The following is a 13,957-nucleotide window of genomic DNA, read 5'->3' as shown; positions in this document are numbered from 1 at the left end:
TATAGCAAGGACAAGAACAACAGGATCTAGGACATCAGAGGAAGAAAAGTGACTGAGAACTTGAGCACTGAAGGGATCAGTACCTTTAGGAAGTACCAGAGGTACAGAAAAGAATGACTTAGAGATAAAACTGGGTTATTGAATGAGAGCCTGTTAAGTACAAGACATATCTTTTTATCTCCTGGCTACAGCTGCTTTGGGGTAATGGAGGACTATCTAAATAAGCAAACAAAATAACTGACTTGCCAAGGTAAAAATGACCAACAATCAGACTAACTAGTTGAATGTTATGAGCTATTGTTAGAATTTAACAAGATAATTTTGTTATAAATATCTGAATATGGTAACTGAGGTAGTGACAGGAGGCAATACACTTCATTTCAGGGACACAAGAGTCACAGCTCTGGAGCCAAGCTTCCCAACCAGTGGGTTAAGTTGTGTGGTTACTGATGCTTTGGGGCCACAACCCCCAGGCTAGACATGTTGTCTCCAGCAGTCCCATCCATTCATCCTAGACTGCCATACAAAAAATGTTCATTTTTGGTGTCTGCCATGATGTAGGACAAGATGGGAAACAAAGCTCTAAAGCCAATCAAAAAGAAATATGATATACTGAGTCTGGGCAGCTAGAACTTAGGGACCAGAGCAGTCCTCATCTGAAATTTTAGGCCCTCTAGTGAGGGCAAGAAGCCGCCCAGAAGGTTATCAGAATTCAAAGTAGTAACACTTGGCTTCCTACCACATGACATTGATCTCTGTTGTTAGGTGCTGACAAGTTGATTCCAACTCATAGTGACCCTGTGTGACAGAGTAGAACTGCTCCATAAAGTTCTCCTGGCTGTGAGCTTTACAGGAGCAGATTGCCAGGCCTTTCTTCTTCAGAGGGGCTAGGTGGATTCAAACCACCAGTCTTTTCATTGGCAGCTAAGACGTAACCATTTGTGCCATCAAAAAACCAAACCCACGGTCGTCGAGTCAGATCTGACTCAGCGACCCCTGCTTGGGTTTCCGAGGTGATATCACTGTGGAAGTAGATTGCCCAGTCTTCCTTCCAAGGAGTGGCTGGTGCGTTTGAACTGCTAGCCTTCTGGTTAGCAATCGGATGCTTTAAGCACTATGCCATAAGGGGTCCTTAATAGTACTTACAGACACATAACACTACACAGCCTGCCTAGATATTCATCTCTCATAATTCCCAAAATAACTTCTGGATGAAAGTCAGCTGCCTGTACAATGCCAAAAGCTGTCCAGGAAGCTTTATCACTGGCTTTATCTGCATTGCTAAAAAATGCACCTAACATGATCTAATTTTATGTGAAAATATCCAGCTGTTAATTTTGACTTGGTGTTTTGGTTACTTGGTGTCGCTCTGACAGGAATATACCACAGATGGCATGGCTTTAACAAACAGGAATTTATTCTCTTACAGTTTTGGAGGCTAGAAGTCAGTTCAAAGTGCTAGGCTCTAGGGGCTGGGTGAAAGCCCCTCGACCTTGGGCTTCAGCTCTGCCTCTTATTCCTGGCCCACTGAAGCTAGAGCCTTTTTTTCATTCAGGCAGCTGCTGAGGCTGACAAACCCAAGGTTGACAAGTAAAAAGGCACAGTCCCAATGTTACCAAACAACACAGCAAGCCACTAATTAAAGTCCAGAAGAAGTCCCAAGATTGGCAGGGTGTGGCGGGCTGCTAAACAGTGACTTGGCTACATACAGGGTTCAAGCATGCCAAAAGGCTAGAGACCGTCTTCAAAGGTGCTTCCTATATAGTGGAAGCAGCCCACATCCCTAAAGTAGCTACTCAGGTGCTCCATTAGATTCTGCCATGGAGTTAATTACCGGTCTCACAATGGGGAATAACTACATCCAGCTGCCCAGCCAAGTTGATATACAAACTTAACTACCACTCGGTAACTGTAATTTTGAGTCCCGTGGAAGAAAATGCATAAACTTTAGACAAAGATTTTAATGTTACTCTAGGACTTATCTATGAGAGCAACAGGCATGTATCACCACAAATTTAATTTGATTTCTTTATAAAGAAAATAGAGGTTTAATTATCGATAAGTATTTTTAACTAGACACAAAAGCTGCATTTTTAAGACTAAAGTTCAGCCCTTTAATTTTCTAAAATGTTTTCTGATCCATATTTTTGTTGTATAGTACTGTAGATAAATCTCTTTTGTCCAGTACCAAAATAGACAAATTTCCATTACATGCCCTGGGTTTTTCATATACCAGAAAACATGAAGTAGATCCTCATTTGTCACTGGTTTATTATTTCTTGCCACAGTTTTCTAGGATGAATTAATATGTCTGCATTCATTCTAGAAATAAGATACATAGCACAGGGTTCTGTCATTATAGAGCAGAAATAGAGATAGATGTCCATTTGCTGCTTATGATAATTATATTTATTCAAACTCTCACTTTTTTCTTTTAGGTAGATTACTAAGCAGAGCCAACACTGAAAAATCTGATGTTATTGATGAAAATGGGAAAAAAGGAGATACTATGAAAAATACATTTTCAAAAAAGAGGAAAATGGAAGTTGCATGTTCAGATTGTGAGGTTGAAGTTATCCCATTAGAATTGGAAACACATCCTAGCAGGGATGAAACTGAGGAATGTCCACCTAAGTTTAATAATGAATCCAAAGAGCCTATTATGTAAGAACTCAGTAAAGGTTGATCTTAATTATTATTGATCAAGAGTGTTTCTCTCTCCTTCTTTATTTCTTCCCACCCCCACCTTCACACACCTATATATCATCTTGCTTCAAAACTGTAAGTTTAACACTGAGAAATGTGAAATGCTTACATTTAAAAATCTAGCCATCATAGTTTATTTCCTTGTGTTTCATTCCTGGAGTTTTATCTTGCATGACTTTAATCAGGTTCTCTGTGGATGTTTGTAATTTTTGCTGTTGTTTATATTTTCTGTCACCATTTCACTTAAAAAGCTTTCATAGGTTTCCTTAATCTTGTTCCATACTTTAAAAAGAATTGACTTTAAAATATGATTATATTGCTCTAGTGAGAGATGGCATAAATGTTGTTTACTTAGATTCATTCCTAATAATAATAGATACTTATATAACAGTGTTCTCTATATTTTGATGTCCAATAAGAGAATTTTTAGTGATATACAGAATAACATTATTTTTTCCTTTGTAGGGAAATGAAGTATAACAATATTTCAAGAATTCAGTATCATTCAGTCATTAGAAGTCCTAAAACCAAGACAGCCATTTTTCAACACGATGGGGAAAAGATGGTAAAAACCACAAGAACAGATTGGGCCCTCTGAGAATATTAACTACTATCTGACCTTTTCTACCTAGTTCAAATTATTTGTGCTATTTAATAATGCATAGTATCTCTTTCACTTCCCTGGAAATGGCAAGCTGTTGAAATATTGGGACTGTATTTTTTTTATTTACTTCTTATCCCCCATGGCAGTTGGCATGTTCTCAACTTAGACATCTAAGGAGTATGTTAGTCATGATTTGGTAGTGTGCTCCACTGATACTGCGAGGCATCAGTTCTGAGAACTTATGGGAGATGTTCAGGAGTTAAAAGTGATGAAGGAAAAGGGATGTAGTTATCTACGTTAAGGAGAATAGAATTTTGAGATACAGAAAAAAGAAAGATGTAGCCTAACGAAGAATCATCCAGGAAGTGATATTTTACATGATACACTTATTCTAAACTAAGAAAGCTAGTCAGAGACTTAAACTTAGAAGAGAAGGATATCGGAAAAAGAACAGAGGCAGAAATAATGGTGATTCACCACAAGGCTGCTTGATGAAAAATAGAAACTCTGCTCTCGGTATTGTGCACATGTCCACCCCCACTAGTAATGGTATGGGAGGTGCTTCCTCAGTATCAGGTAATGGTGAAGATTTTGAGTCATAGGGTCACAGAGATCTGGGTTTGACCTTCAGTTGTTCTTATGATTTGGGTAATATCTCTGTGCCTGTTTTTCTTTAACTCTAAAATAAGCATAATAGTCTCTATCTCAGACTTAGGATTAAATGAAATAAACATCATAAAGTCTGCTTAGCATAATGCTTGGCATCCCACTAAGCACTAATTATTGACCATTCGTACTGAACACATGAATAATAATAACGATCAGCATTTATTCAGCAGTTAGTTGGACGCCAGGCATCGTGGTAAGCACATACCCTTTACTAAAGTTATCATGACCATTTAAAGTGTCTATAACATAGGCAGCTTCTTTAACCTGTTAAGTAGAAACTAGCCCCAAAGTGTTTTCATCTTTGTACATCTTACAGTTCAAGCCAAATTTATAATCTGGTATCAGTGCTCTCAGTAAGCTCACCCATTTCCATGGAGTTGATTCTGACTCATAGCAGAGTAGAACTATCCCCGTAGGTTTCCAAGGCTGTAGTCTTTATGGAAGCAGACTTGGAGCAGCTGGTGGGTTCAAACCTCCAACCTTCCCATTAGTAGTCAACCATTTTAACCACTGTGCCACCAAGGGTCCTTACTTTCTCAGTACTGAGGATCATTAGAATTGAAGGATACAGGTACATTTTAATTCTGAACCTTTGTCTTCAGTCTTTATAGCTTTGCTTGATAGAACATAGGGGTATGGTACCAGCTTTGAGGCTTTTCAAAACAGTTTAGTATTTGCAGTCTATGAAGATGGAAACTTAATGAAAAAGGCCTAAATGCTAAATATTTTTCTTGACCTAGAAATTAAAGATATCTTTGTTTTCTTTTAAGGGATTTGCTTCCTCAGAGTCTGTCAACTCAGAAGATGATAATGGGTGTGAACCAACCCTAGTACATCTGAACTCTAAAGGCAAGGAAACAAAAAGTAGGCTTGCTGTTTCACTCTGTGATTGCCTGCCTCTTTGTTCTGCCTTTTTATTCCTCTGTTGCTCCCTACTTATAGCTTATTTTCCCAGATTCTATAACAAACATGCTACATTTGGCATGAAAGTTACAACTTGTTTACATCAGAGGTTGGTAAACCTAAGGTTTGCAGGCCAAATCCAACCAGCCACCTGTTTGTATGGCTCAAGGGCTAAATGGTTTTACATTTTTAAATGGTTGAAGAAAACCAGTATTTTGTGACACTTAAAAACTATGACATTTCAATAAAGATGCACTTACATATATATATACATACATATATATATATATACACACATATATATATATATACATATATATATATATAATTTACATATTGCCTATGACTGCTTTCAGGCTACAAAAGCAAACTTGAATAGTTGCAACAATAGTTTTTTTTGAACTAGAAAATACCATTGGATAAACACAACAATAATAATAACCATGTTGTTGTTGTTATTTGCCGTCGAGTCGGCCCCGACTCATAGCGACCCCTCCTTAGGTTTCTGAGGCAGTATCACTACAGAAGTAGGATTGCCCAACCTTCCTTCCGAGGAGTGGCTGGTGGGTTTGAACCGCCAGCCTTCTGGTGAGCAGTCAAGTGCCTTAGGCACTATGCTACCAGAGCTCCTAATAATAACCATAGGTAATATTTATCAGTGGATGCAAAAATTAATAAGCAAAAGTATGATGAGAAAGAGAATATTTGCCCAGTCTCAAAGTATCACCTTATGAGAAACTAATCACAAAGGGCAAACTAGTTACTTTCACAATAGGAAGGAAGGGAATAAAATATGTTACATTTGAAAATAAAGTAATAGTTTAAATGAAGTACCGGATGACTGTATTTAGCTGTTTGCAAAATAACATCAATAAAAACATGAAAAAATATAAAAGCACATTTGCCTAAGGCTATCTCCTATAGCCTTATTTGTGCTAGCCAAAGATTTATAAGAAAGATAAAATTTAGCTTGGATTGAGAAAGTAACAAGCACAGTCCACACTTACAATGAAACAGTCATTCCTCCAAAGGCAAATGCTTCCTTCAGAGAAAAAGTTTGCCAACTTCTGTTCTAGATGCCAACAGTGAGCTGGTACATGGGAAGATGAGATAGGTTAGACAACTCTTGATTCTGCAGAGTCCATAGGTGTTACCTATGACTTTAGAACCATTGTCCAAAAAAGTCAGTTGCTAACTCTTTATGTTGGACTTCTTTAAAAATGAAGACCGTTCACTCTCCTGCTCCTGCGGTTGTCTCCCCATCACTGCTGAGAGGATGCTCAGCGTGACTCTAGCGAAGAGTTGAAATGCTGCTGCCCTCAGTGCTTCTCTTTCAGAGTTACCAGTCCCTGCTGTCATATCAGTTGCACAGTTAATACTACAGCGGAGCAAACTTGGTTTTTGGTACTTCTGAATTTCGGTACATTCCTGAGCAGGGAGAGTGACACGGCTGAGAGAGGTCCATTTTGAGGAACTGACCAGCCTTTGCTTTCTTTTCTCTCTTTGAGCAGTCTTGCATCTGTACCTTCAGCTCCCTACCTGATATTAAAGAGTGGGGATTGGGGAAAATAGATAGAAGGGGGTCTATCAAGAAAGCACATTTTTTGTATAAGCCTTTATTAAAATTATTTAGCCATTTAATGCATGTGAGCCATAATGAGTACTATTGTTTTTGGTTCTTTTGCCATTTTCGTTAGTTGCTGCAGTGTATATAGCTGTTGTTGTGTGCCATCGAGTCGGATCCGACTCATAGCGACCCCTCCTTGGGTTTCTGAGGCAGTATCACTACGGAAGTAGATTGCCATAGCAGGCCCTCCAAGTGTCATAATTATATATTCTTATGGCTCAGAAGTAGCCCATGATTTACTCTATTACTACATTTAGGAGGAGCAACCAGCAACTCTAATGATTAAATCATGACCATTGATTTTAGAGAAATACAGTTTCTTTGTGCTGTTTAGTTAGTTGGCATATGGTGGCTTTTGGTAAATAAATGATTTTATTTATTGCATGTGCTATGTATCCATACTTATGTTGTTGTTGTTGTTGTTATATGCCATCGAGTCAGCCCCAACTCATAGCGACCCCTCCTTGGGTTTCCAAGGCAGTATCACTACGGAAGTAGGATTGCCCAACCTTCCTTCCGAGGAGTGGCTGGTGGGTCTCAAAAATCATTTCCCTTATTGAGTATGAAAAGTGATTATGCCATGCTTCTATTTCTAAAGTATTATTAATTATAAAAATGTAATTAATTGTCTGATTATCTAGCAAAAACACCAAACGCTAATGTGTACAAAACCCACAGTAATTCAGTTGTTGCTCTTGGGACTCTGACAACAGTGGAGGGTGGCACTGAGAGGGTTTTCTCAGGCCTCTCAGACAGATCTTACAGGCCTAGAGTACCTCCCTACGCACCTACTTCTGTTACAGTTGTTTAGAATATACTTAAATGTAGATTCCAAAATTGATGAGAAAGGAAAGCTGTGTGTAGGGAGTACAGGTTAAATAAATTCATAAAAAGGCATTATGTAGTAGAAAGAAGGCCAGCTTTGGAGCCCAACATTTCTGGGTTTGTTGCTACAGTTCTCATTATGTCAGGCAACCTCTTAACCACTCAGAGGCTCCAGGTTTTCATTTGTAAAATTAGAGTGATACTGCCTACCCTAACACATTGTAAGGATTAGCAATAATGAATGCAGCTAGCATTTAATTAGTGCTGTTAATCTCAGTGCTTTTGCTCAATGAAGTGTATTTCCTGACATTTCCCTCCAAAATTTTTGTTAGAGGACTCAAGCTCAGACCAAGGTGAAAATTCTGAAGACAGTCTGCTGATCGAATCAGATGTGATAGATATAACTAAATGTAAAGAAACGCCACCCAAGGGAAGGTGTAACCAAGCAACTGCATTGGATAATCAGGGGATAAAAAAGGAATTTGAGGTTCAAATACAAGTGCCCCAAGAGGAAAAATCTCCAGCATCTCAAAATCAGCAGGTCTTTTGTGGTGAAGAGTTGCCAAGGGAAACCAAATACACTTCATCTGATGATCTAAGGAAGTTCAATAACGGGAATGTATTTTTACTGGATGCCACAAAAGAAGGAAATGTGGGCCGCTTCCTTAATGTGAGTATATGGGCTGAGATTCATATTTTTAAATAACTTTTTTTCTATGCTTCTGAGCAAAATCCTGAGGGAAATATGATGAACAGACTCTAGAGCCAGACCTCCTGGATTAGAATTCCATTTTCTCCTCTGATTAGCTGTATGGCCTTGGGCATGTTACTGAACTTCTCTATGCCTTAGTTGCCCTACAAAATATAGAAATAATAATAGTAACTTTCTTGTAGGGATTCAATGAATTAATATATGTAAAGTGCTGATAACAGTGCCTAGTACATAGTAATAGGCATTTACCTTAATGCTAACAATTTTTTAAAAAACTAAATTATGTGTAAGAAAGGAATTATTTCAGTTTATTGAAAGGTTTTCACAATTTGTTACTTCCCAAATAATCCATCCCAGTGGGACACAGAATAAGTTGTTCTTTTTTGAGTTTTATATAATACTGAATAGGTCATATTCAGAAATGCCTTTGTTTAAAAATAACAATTGAATTTAATTACTTTAAGTTTTGAATGATTAGTTTTATGTAGAAAACAAATACATTTGTCAGAATATTGTTTTTTACTATCTTCTTCCTTTTTTTATTCCCAAATCATAGCCATTTTCTATTTGTATATATATTTGGGGTATATGTAATAAATTTTTTGTTGTTGTTCATTTCTAGAGGGAAATATTTATGATTTCTCTGATTTTAAGGTTAATTTTACCATATTCATGATAAGAAACATCATTTGTATTGTGTGGGGAAGAGTTGCCACATGGCAACTCCTTATTCCATCCTACCTCTTACCATCATTCTTGGATATCTAGGAATGCATGGTCCCAGAATCCACCAGGAGAAAACATCTCCTTCAGCCTGTGGTCCCAGTGTTTATATGTTCTCTTCTGTCTTGCTTATTTGAACCACGTGTGTGAGAGCCAGGCCACCACTTCTTCATGCTCCGTACTATCCGGGCTCCACACCCTTGAGAATGAAAAGTGAGGACAAGCGCTTTGACCCCCTTCATATATCCTTTGGAAGGCTCCTCTCTGTAGCACATTGTCCCCCAGATATGGCCTTACTTTTCTCTCTCTGATCCCATCAGAGCTCTTCTTCCTCCTTGTGGGGTGGCCTTGACTTTTTCCTTAAAGTAGAAGTAAAGGGGGGGGGGGGAACAACAGAATTCCATGTGCTAGTTTAGGATTACATTCTACTGCAAGTAACAGAAAACTCAAAATAAAAATATCATAAACAAATTGGCCTCCACCTTGCAAACAGTCTTTTTTCACCTAATTCTTTTGCTGTGCTCTGTCACTAATGAAAGGAAACCCCACTTGAGTTATAAAGGAGACAGTGAAGAAACACTTGAGGCTCCTGCTGTATGTTTTTCTTTTTGTTGTTGTTGAGGAAGCACTTCAGGCTTCTGCTGTTCCGTTTTTCTTTTTGTTGTTGTTGTTACTAAATAACTTGAATATTGTTTGTTGTGTTGTAAGACATTGTAGAGTTTATCTCAAACTGTTAACAATGATAATATACAACTATGAATGGACACTGATACATAATATGGAGCCGTTTTGTTTCACCTATAATAGATGTTTATAAGTAAGTTGGGACAGTTGGTCTTTCTGTTTCCTTTTTCTTTTTATTATTATTATTTTTTTTTGCTTGCACAGGTTGCATTACGACAAATTGAGATTGTATAAACCTGCTCAAAAGCTGCAAGATGCCAAAATCTTGTAGATGTCAAATAAAAAGTTATTTTACTGGGGTAAAAAAAACAGCTTAAACAAGAAAAAGGAAGTAGAGGAAGGGAAGCACGTGTGGCACGTAATTCTTACAGGCATTTACTTCAGAGTGAGCTTAGCACATCTCTTTAAGATATGACCGTTTTGCAGTTTATGTGCTGAGTGATCATTTTACATGAATTACATGTATTGAGTTGCCAGTAGAAGAGAAGTCAGAAAATCTTTAAAACCAAAGCAAATTTTGTTTTCTAGATGAATCTGTTTATTTGGCATTTTTCTTTTTCTCTTTCCTAGTTAGGATATTTGATAATAATGAATAGAATCCTCCACTCCCTGCCCACATCCTCCATAGATTTGCTGTTCAGGACAAAGGACCATTGTGGTTTTGTTCTGCATCTGTTGTGTTGATGGTGCTGCACAAGGAGAATGTACAGCTGGTTTCAAGTCTCCCAATCCAGAGTCACCTGGGCCCCTCCCATGTTTGTGGAGAAAAAACTGTGCTTTGCTTGCTTGCTTGCTTTTTCTTTTTTTTTTTTTTTTAATTTTTATGCATAGATAATATAGTCACATGGTTCAAAAATTAAAATGAAATAAAAAACTACATCTTGAGAAGTACTGGGCCTGCGTTTGTCTTACCTCAACTCCATCCTCTATAGGTACATAAACTTCTATAGCACATAAACTTCCTTGTGTATTTTTCCAGTATTTCTTGAAGCAAGTATAATTAAATATAAGTATGTGTTCTCCCTTTTTCACATAAGGTAGCTTGTTATAGTCACTGATCTATACCTTGCTTCTTAAAATAACAGTATATCCTGGAGATATTTTGTATCATTACACAGAGAGAGCTCCTCATTCCTTTTGTTTGTATATTTTTTGGTTGTAGGTGCATGAATTTCACTGTATGGATATACCAAATTTAACCAGTCCTCCTTATATGGACTTTGGACTTGTGTCTACACTTTCATTAATAGCACAATGCTCAATGAGTAATTTTGTACATAGATAATTTTATTCATGTTCAGATGTATCTGTAGGATCCATTCTCAGATGTGGGATTTCTAATCAAAGAATAAATGCATCTATTATAAAGATAACATATGGACCAATTGTCTTTTATAGGGGTTTGTACCATTTTGCATTTCTACTAGCAGTATATAAGATTGCCAGAACAGGGCTTTTCTGAAAGGGTTCCAGCTTATTAAAAGAACTGGCATGAGCTACATTTTATATACTATTCAGAAAAAAAAAAGATTGATTAGAAACAGATTCGTATTCTAACGCTTCAGAGCACACAAGACATCAAACTTTATATTTAACCTGTGTGGTTATTTTTTTATTTTTTTAACAGCATAGCTGTTGCCCAAATCTCTTGGTACAGAATGTCTTTGTAGAAACACATGACAAGGATTTTCCATTGGTGGCCTTCTTCACCAACAGGTTTGAAATGTATTTTGCTTATATGATTGAAATTATGACTTTAAAAATAACAATAGCAAGTTGTTTTTCCATAATGTTCTGTCTGTTGTTGTTGTTGTTGTTATGTGCCATGGAGTCAGAGCTGACTTATAGCGACCCCTCCTTGGTTTTCGTGGCAGTATCACTACGGAAGTAGACTGCCCAACCTTCCTTCCGAGAAAAAGGAGATGTGTTCTATAACCCTAGAATTTCTGTTGTTCTAGAGTATTTAGTTATCCCAAACTGTTCTTGGTCAAAATTTGAATAGCTGAAATTTTGTATCTTATTTCCACTTACAGTGGATAAGGACTTTTAAGTCAAGATTATCTTCCTGACTACTTTCACACTAAAAGTCTTAACATATTACTCAATTCCAGTGTTTTCAAAACACTCTTCTTCTGCATGGATAATGATGAGTTCCTTCTTAGGAAATTATGTATTAGTTTCCTAGTGCTACCTTAACACAAATACCACAAAGCAGGTGGCTTTTATTTTTTAAAGAGACAACGCAGAGGTGATTTAAGTTGAGGACCCACTGTACTCTAGTACTTGGAAGGAAAACCGGGCAATCTACCTCTGTAGAGATACCGCCTCGGAAACCCAAGGAGGGGTCACTAGGAGTCGGGTCCGACTCCCTGGCAGTGAGTTTGGTTTTTTTTTTTTTTTTTTTTTGGTCCTTTAGTGTGGATTCAGGAGCTCTGGTAGCATAGTGCCTAAGGCACTTGACTGCTAACCAGAAGGCTGGTGGTTCAAACCCACCAGCCACTCCTCGGAAGGAAGGTTGGGCAATCCAACTTCCGTAGTGATACTGCCTCGGAAACCCAAGGAGGGGTCGCTATGAGTCGGAGCTGACTCGACGGCAAGTAACAACAACAACAGTGTGGATTCATCAACATATAAAAGAAACCCCTGTTTCCAAAGAGGCTCATGTCTACAGGTACTGGGGTTGACTTTCCACATTTCTTTTGGTAGAGAGGTACAATTCCAACCCATAACATTTAGGATTATAATAAATTTGAAATAAAACTCAAGTGATTATTTCTAATAAAAGATCTTTCCCACTCCTCAGAAGGAAGGTTGGGCAATCTACTTCCACAGTGATACTGCCTCGGAAACCCAAGGAGGGGTCGTTATGAGTCAGGTCCAACTCGATGGTAAATAACAACAACAACAATAGGTGTGGGAATAGTGGAAGTGGTGGAGAGAGACTAGATCTTATTTTTGAGAACAGTTAATGATAATGTAAACCTTGGTATAATCAAGTGTGGTTCATTTGGTAGTTATTCATTGTCATTTATGTTTTTTCATTTCTACTTTCTAGGTATGTGAAAGCAAGAACAGAACTAACCTGGGATTATGGTTATGAGGCTGGGAGTATGCCTGAGAAAGAAATCCTCTGCCAATGTGGAGCTAATAAGTGCAGAAAAAAAATATTATAAATATGTAGCTAATGCTTGTTCATGAAATTAATTCCTGGATCTGAAATTAGAGCCATGCAAAAGAATCCTCAGTTGGGAATTAACTTAGGTTTGGTCATTCAAGCTAATTCCTCTCAATTTAACCTCATCAGGTGGCTCATATTTTATTTCTAATTTTATTTGTGTGACTTAGAAATGCTTGGAACAAAATAAGGAAATTTTCATAATATAGGGAATTTCTTTATTCTTACTTTATTCAACTTTACACAAGAAGGGTAGAAGTGTATATTTGAAATTCACTGTATAATTTGTAACTTATTTGTAAACTGTATATGTTAAGATAAATGTCACAATAGAATTAAGCTATTTCTTATTGTCGCTTTGTGGTTATTATTTTTTAATTCATGCCTCAAACCAAATTCAGTGCCATCAAGTCAGTTCCAACACACTCAAGAACAGAGTAGACCAGCTTCATGGGGTTTCCAAGGCTGCAAATCTTAAGGAAGCAGATTGCCACATCTTTCTCCCACAGAGCAGCTGGTGGGTTTGAATCACCAGCCTTTGTGTTAGCAGCCAAGCACTTTAACCACTGTGCCACCAGGACTCCTTATTCATGCTCCAAAGAGCCATATTTCACCTCTTTACCTACAAATTAATTTTAATTAATTAATTAATTATAATTCCTAGCAAATTATTTACTGTCATGAAATCCATTTTATTATCATTAGGTAAACAATTAAGTCTTTATAATAATGTCCAATGCTAATTGAGTCTAATTTTTGTTGCTTCAGTATATGTTACTATCTTCATTGCTTTTTAACCTGTTTTCAGCCCTTTTTCATCTTCTTTTCCATTTAACTGTGTTTATGCATTTATTCCCAGCCTGAATCCTTCTTCTTTGATGTGTTTTAAACTGGAGCAGTATCTTTAAATATGACCTAGTCTTCTGTGACAGTTTTCACAAGGACCATTATGTGATGGCTGGTTTAAAAGTACACCTTATGAAGGTAACTGCATTAGAGAAATGGAAGATAAAGCAATGCCATGTATATACTGGAGAATGCCCTAAATTAACAAAACCTGCAATCCGTGTCTTAACTCTTAGCACTTACTGGCTGTGTAGCCTTGGGCAGAATCACTTAATATTTACAGGCCTCTCAAAATCAGGTTTGGATTTCTGTACAGAAAACATGGAAAGAGAATGTACTTTCCAACTTGTTTTATGACACAAGCATAACCTTGATAACAAACTTGACAGGGACAGTCTGAGAAAGGAAAACTATAAGCCAGTATTACTCCTCGAAATAGATCTAAGAATCCTAAAACAAATACAAACAGGTAGAATCCAGCAG

At 37.4% G+C, this 13,957-nt stretch overlaps 1 protein-coding gene across 1 annotated transcript in view; it reads left to right on the top strand.

Moving 5' to 3' along the window:
- SETDB2 (SET domain bifurcated histone lysine methyltransferase 2) overlaps nucleotides 1–12,626 on the top strand; it is a 57,263-nt gene extending 44,637 nt beyond the window's left edge. The window contains exons 8-13 of the mRNA XM_007946349.2: nucleotides 2,439–2,664; nucleotides 3,172–3,271; nucleotides 4,750–4,843; nucleotides 7,667–8,004; nucleotides 11,081–11,169; nucleotides 12,509–12,626. Of these exons, the coding sequence (XP_007944540.1) occupies nucleotides 2,439–2,664; nucleotides 3,172–3,271; nucleotides 4,750–4,843; nucleotides 7,667–8,004; nucleotides 11,081–11,169; nucleotides 12,509–12,626 (965 nt within the window). The remainder of the gene's footprint in view (nucleotides 1–2,438; nucleotides 2,665–3,171; nucleotides 3,272–4,749; nucleotides 4,844–7,666; nucleotides 8,005–11,080; nucleotides 11,170–12,508) is intronic.
- The last annotated feature ends 1,331 nt before the right edge of the window (nucleotides 12,627–13,957 follow it).

The sequence above is a fragment of the Orycteropus afer genome, unplaced genomic scaffold (genome assembly GCF_000298275.1).
Source record: "Orycteropus afer afer isolate SDZICR_OR568_19922 unplaced genomic scaffold, OryAfe1.0 scaffold00157, whole genome shotgun sequence".
In the NCBI taxonomy this organism is placed as follows: Eukaryota; Metazoa; Chordata; class Mammalia; order Tubulidentata; family Orycteropodidae; genus Orycteropus; species Orycteropus afer.
Note: the sequence above shows the minus strand (reverse complement) of the source record. Positions and strands in the feature narration are given on the sequence as shown.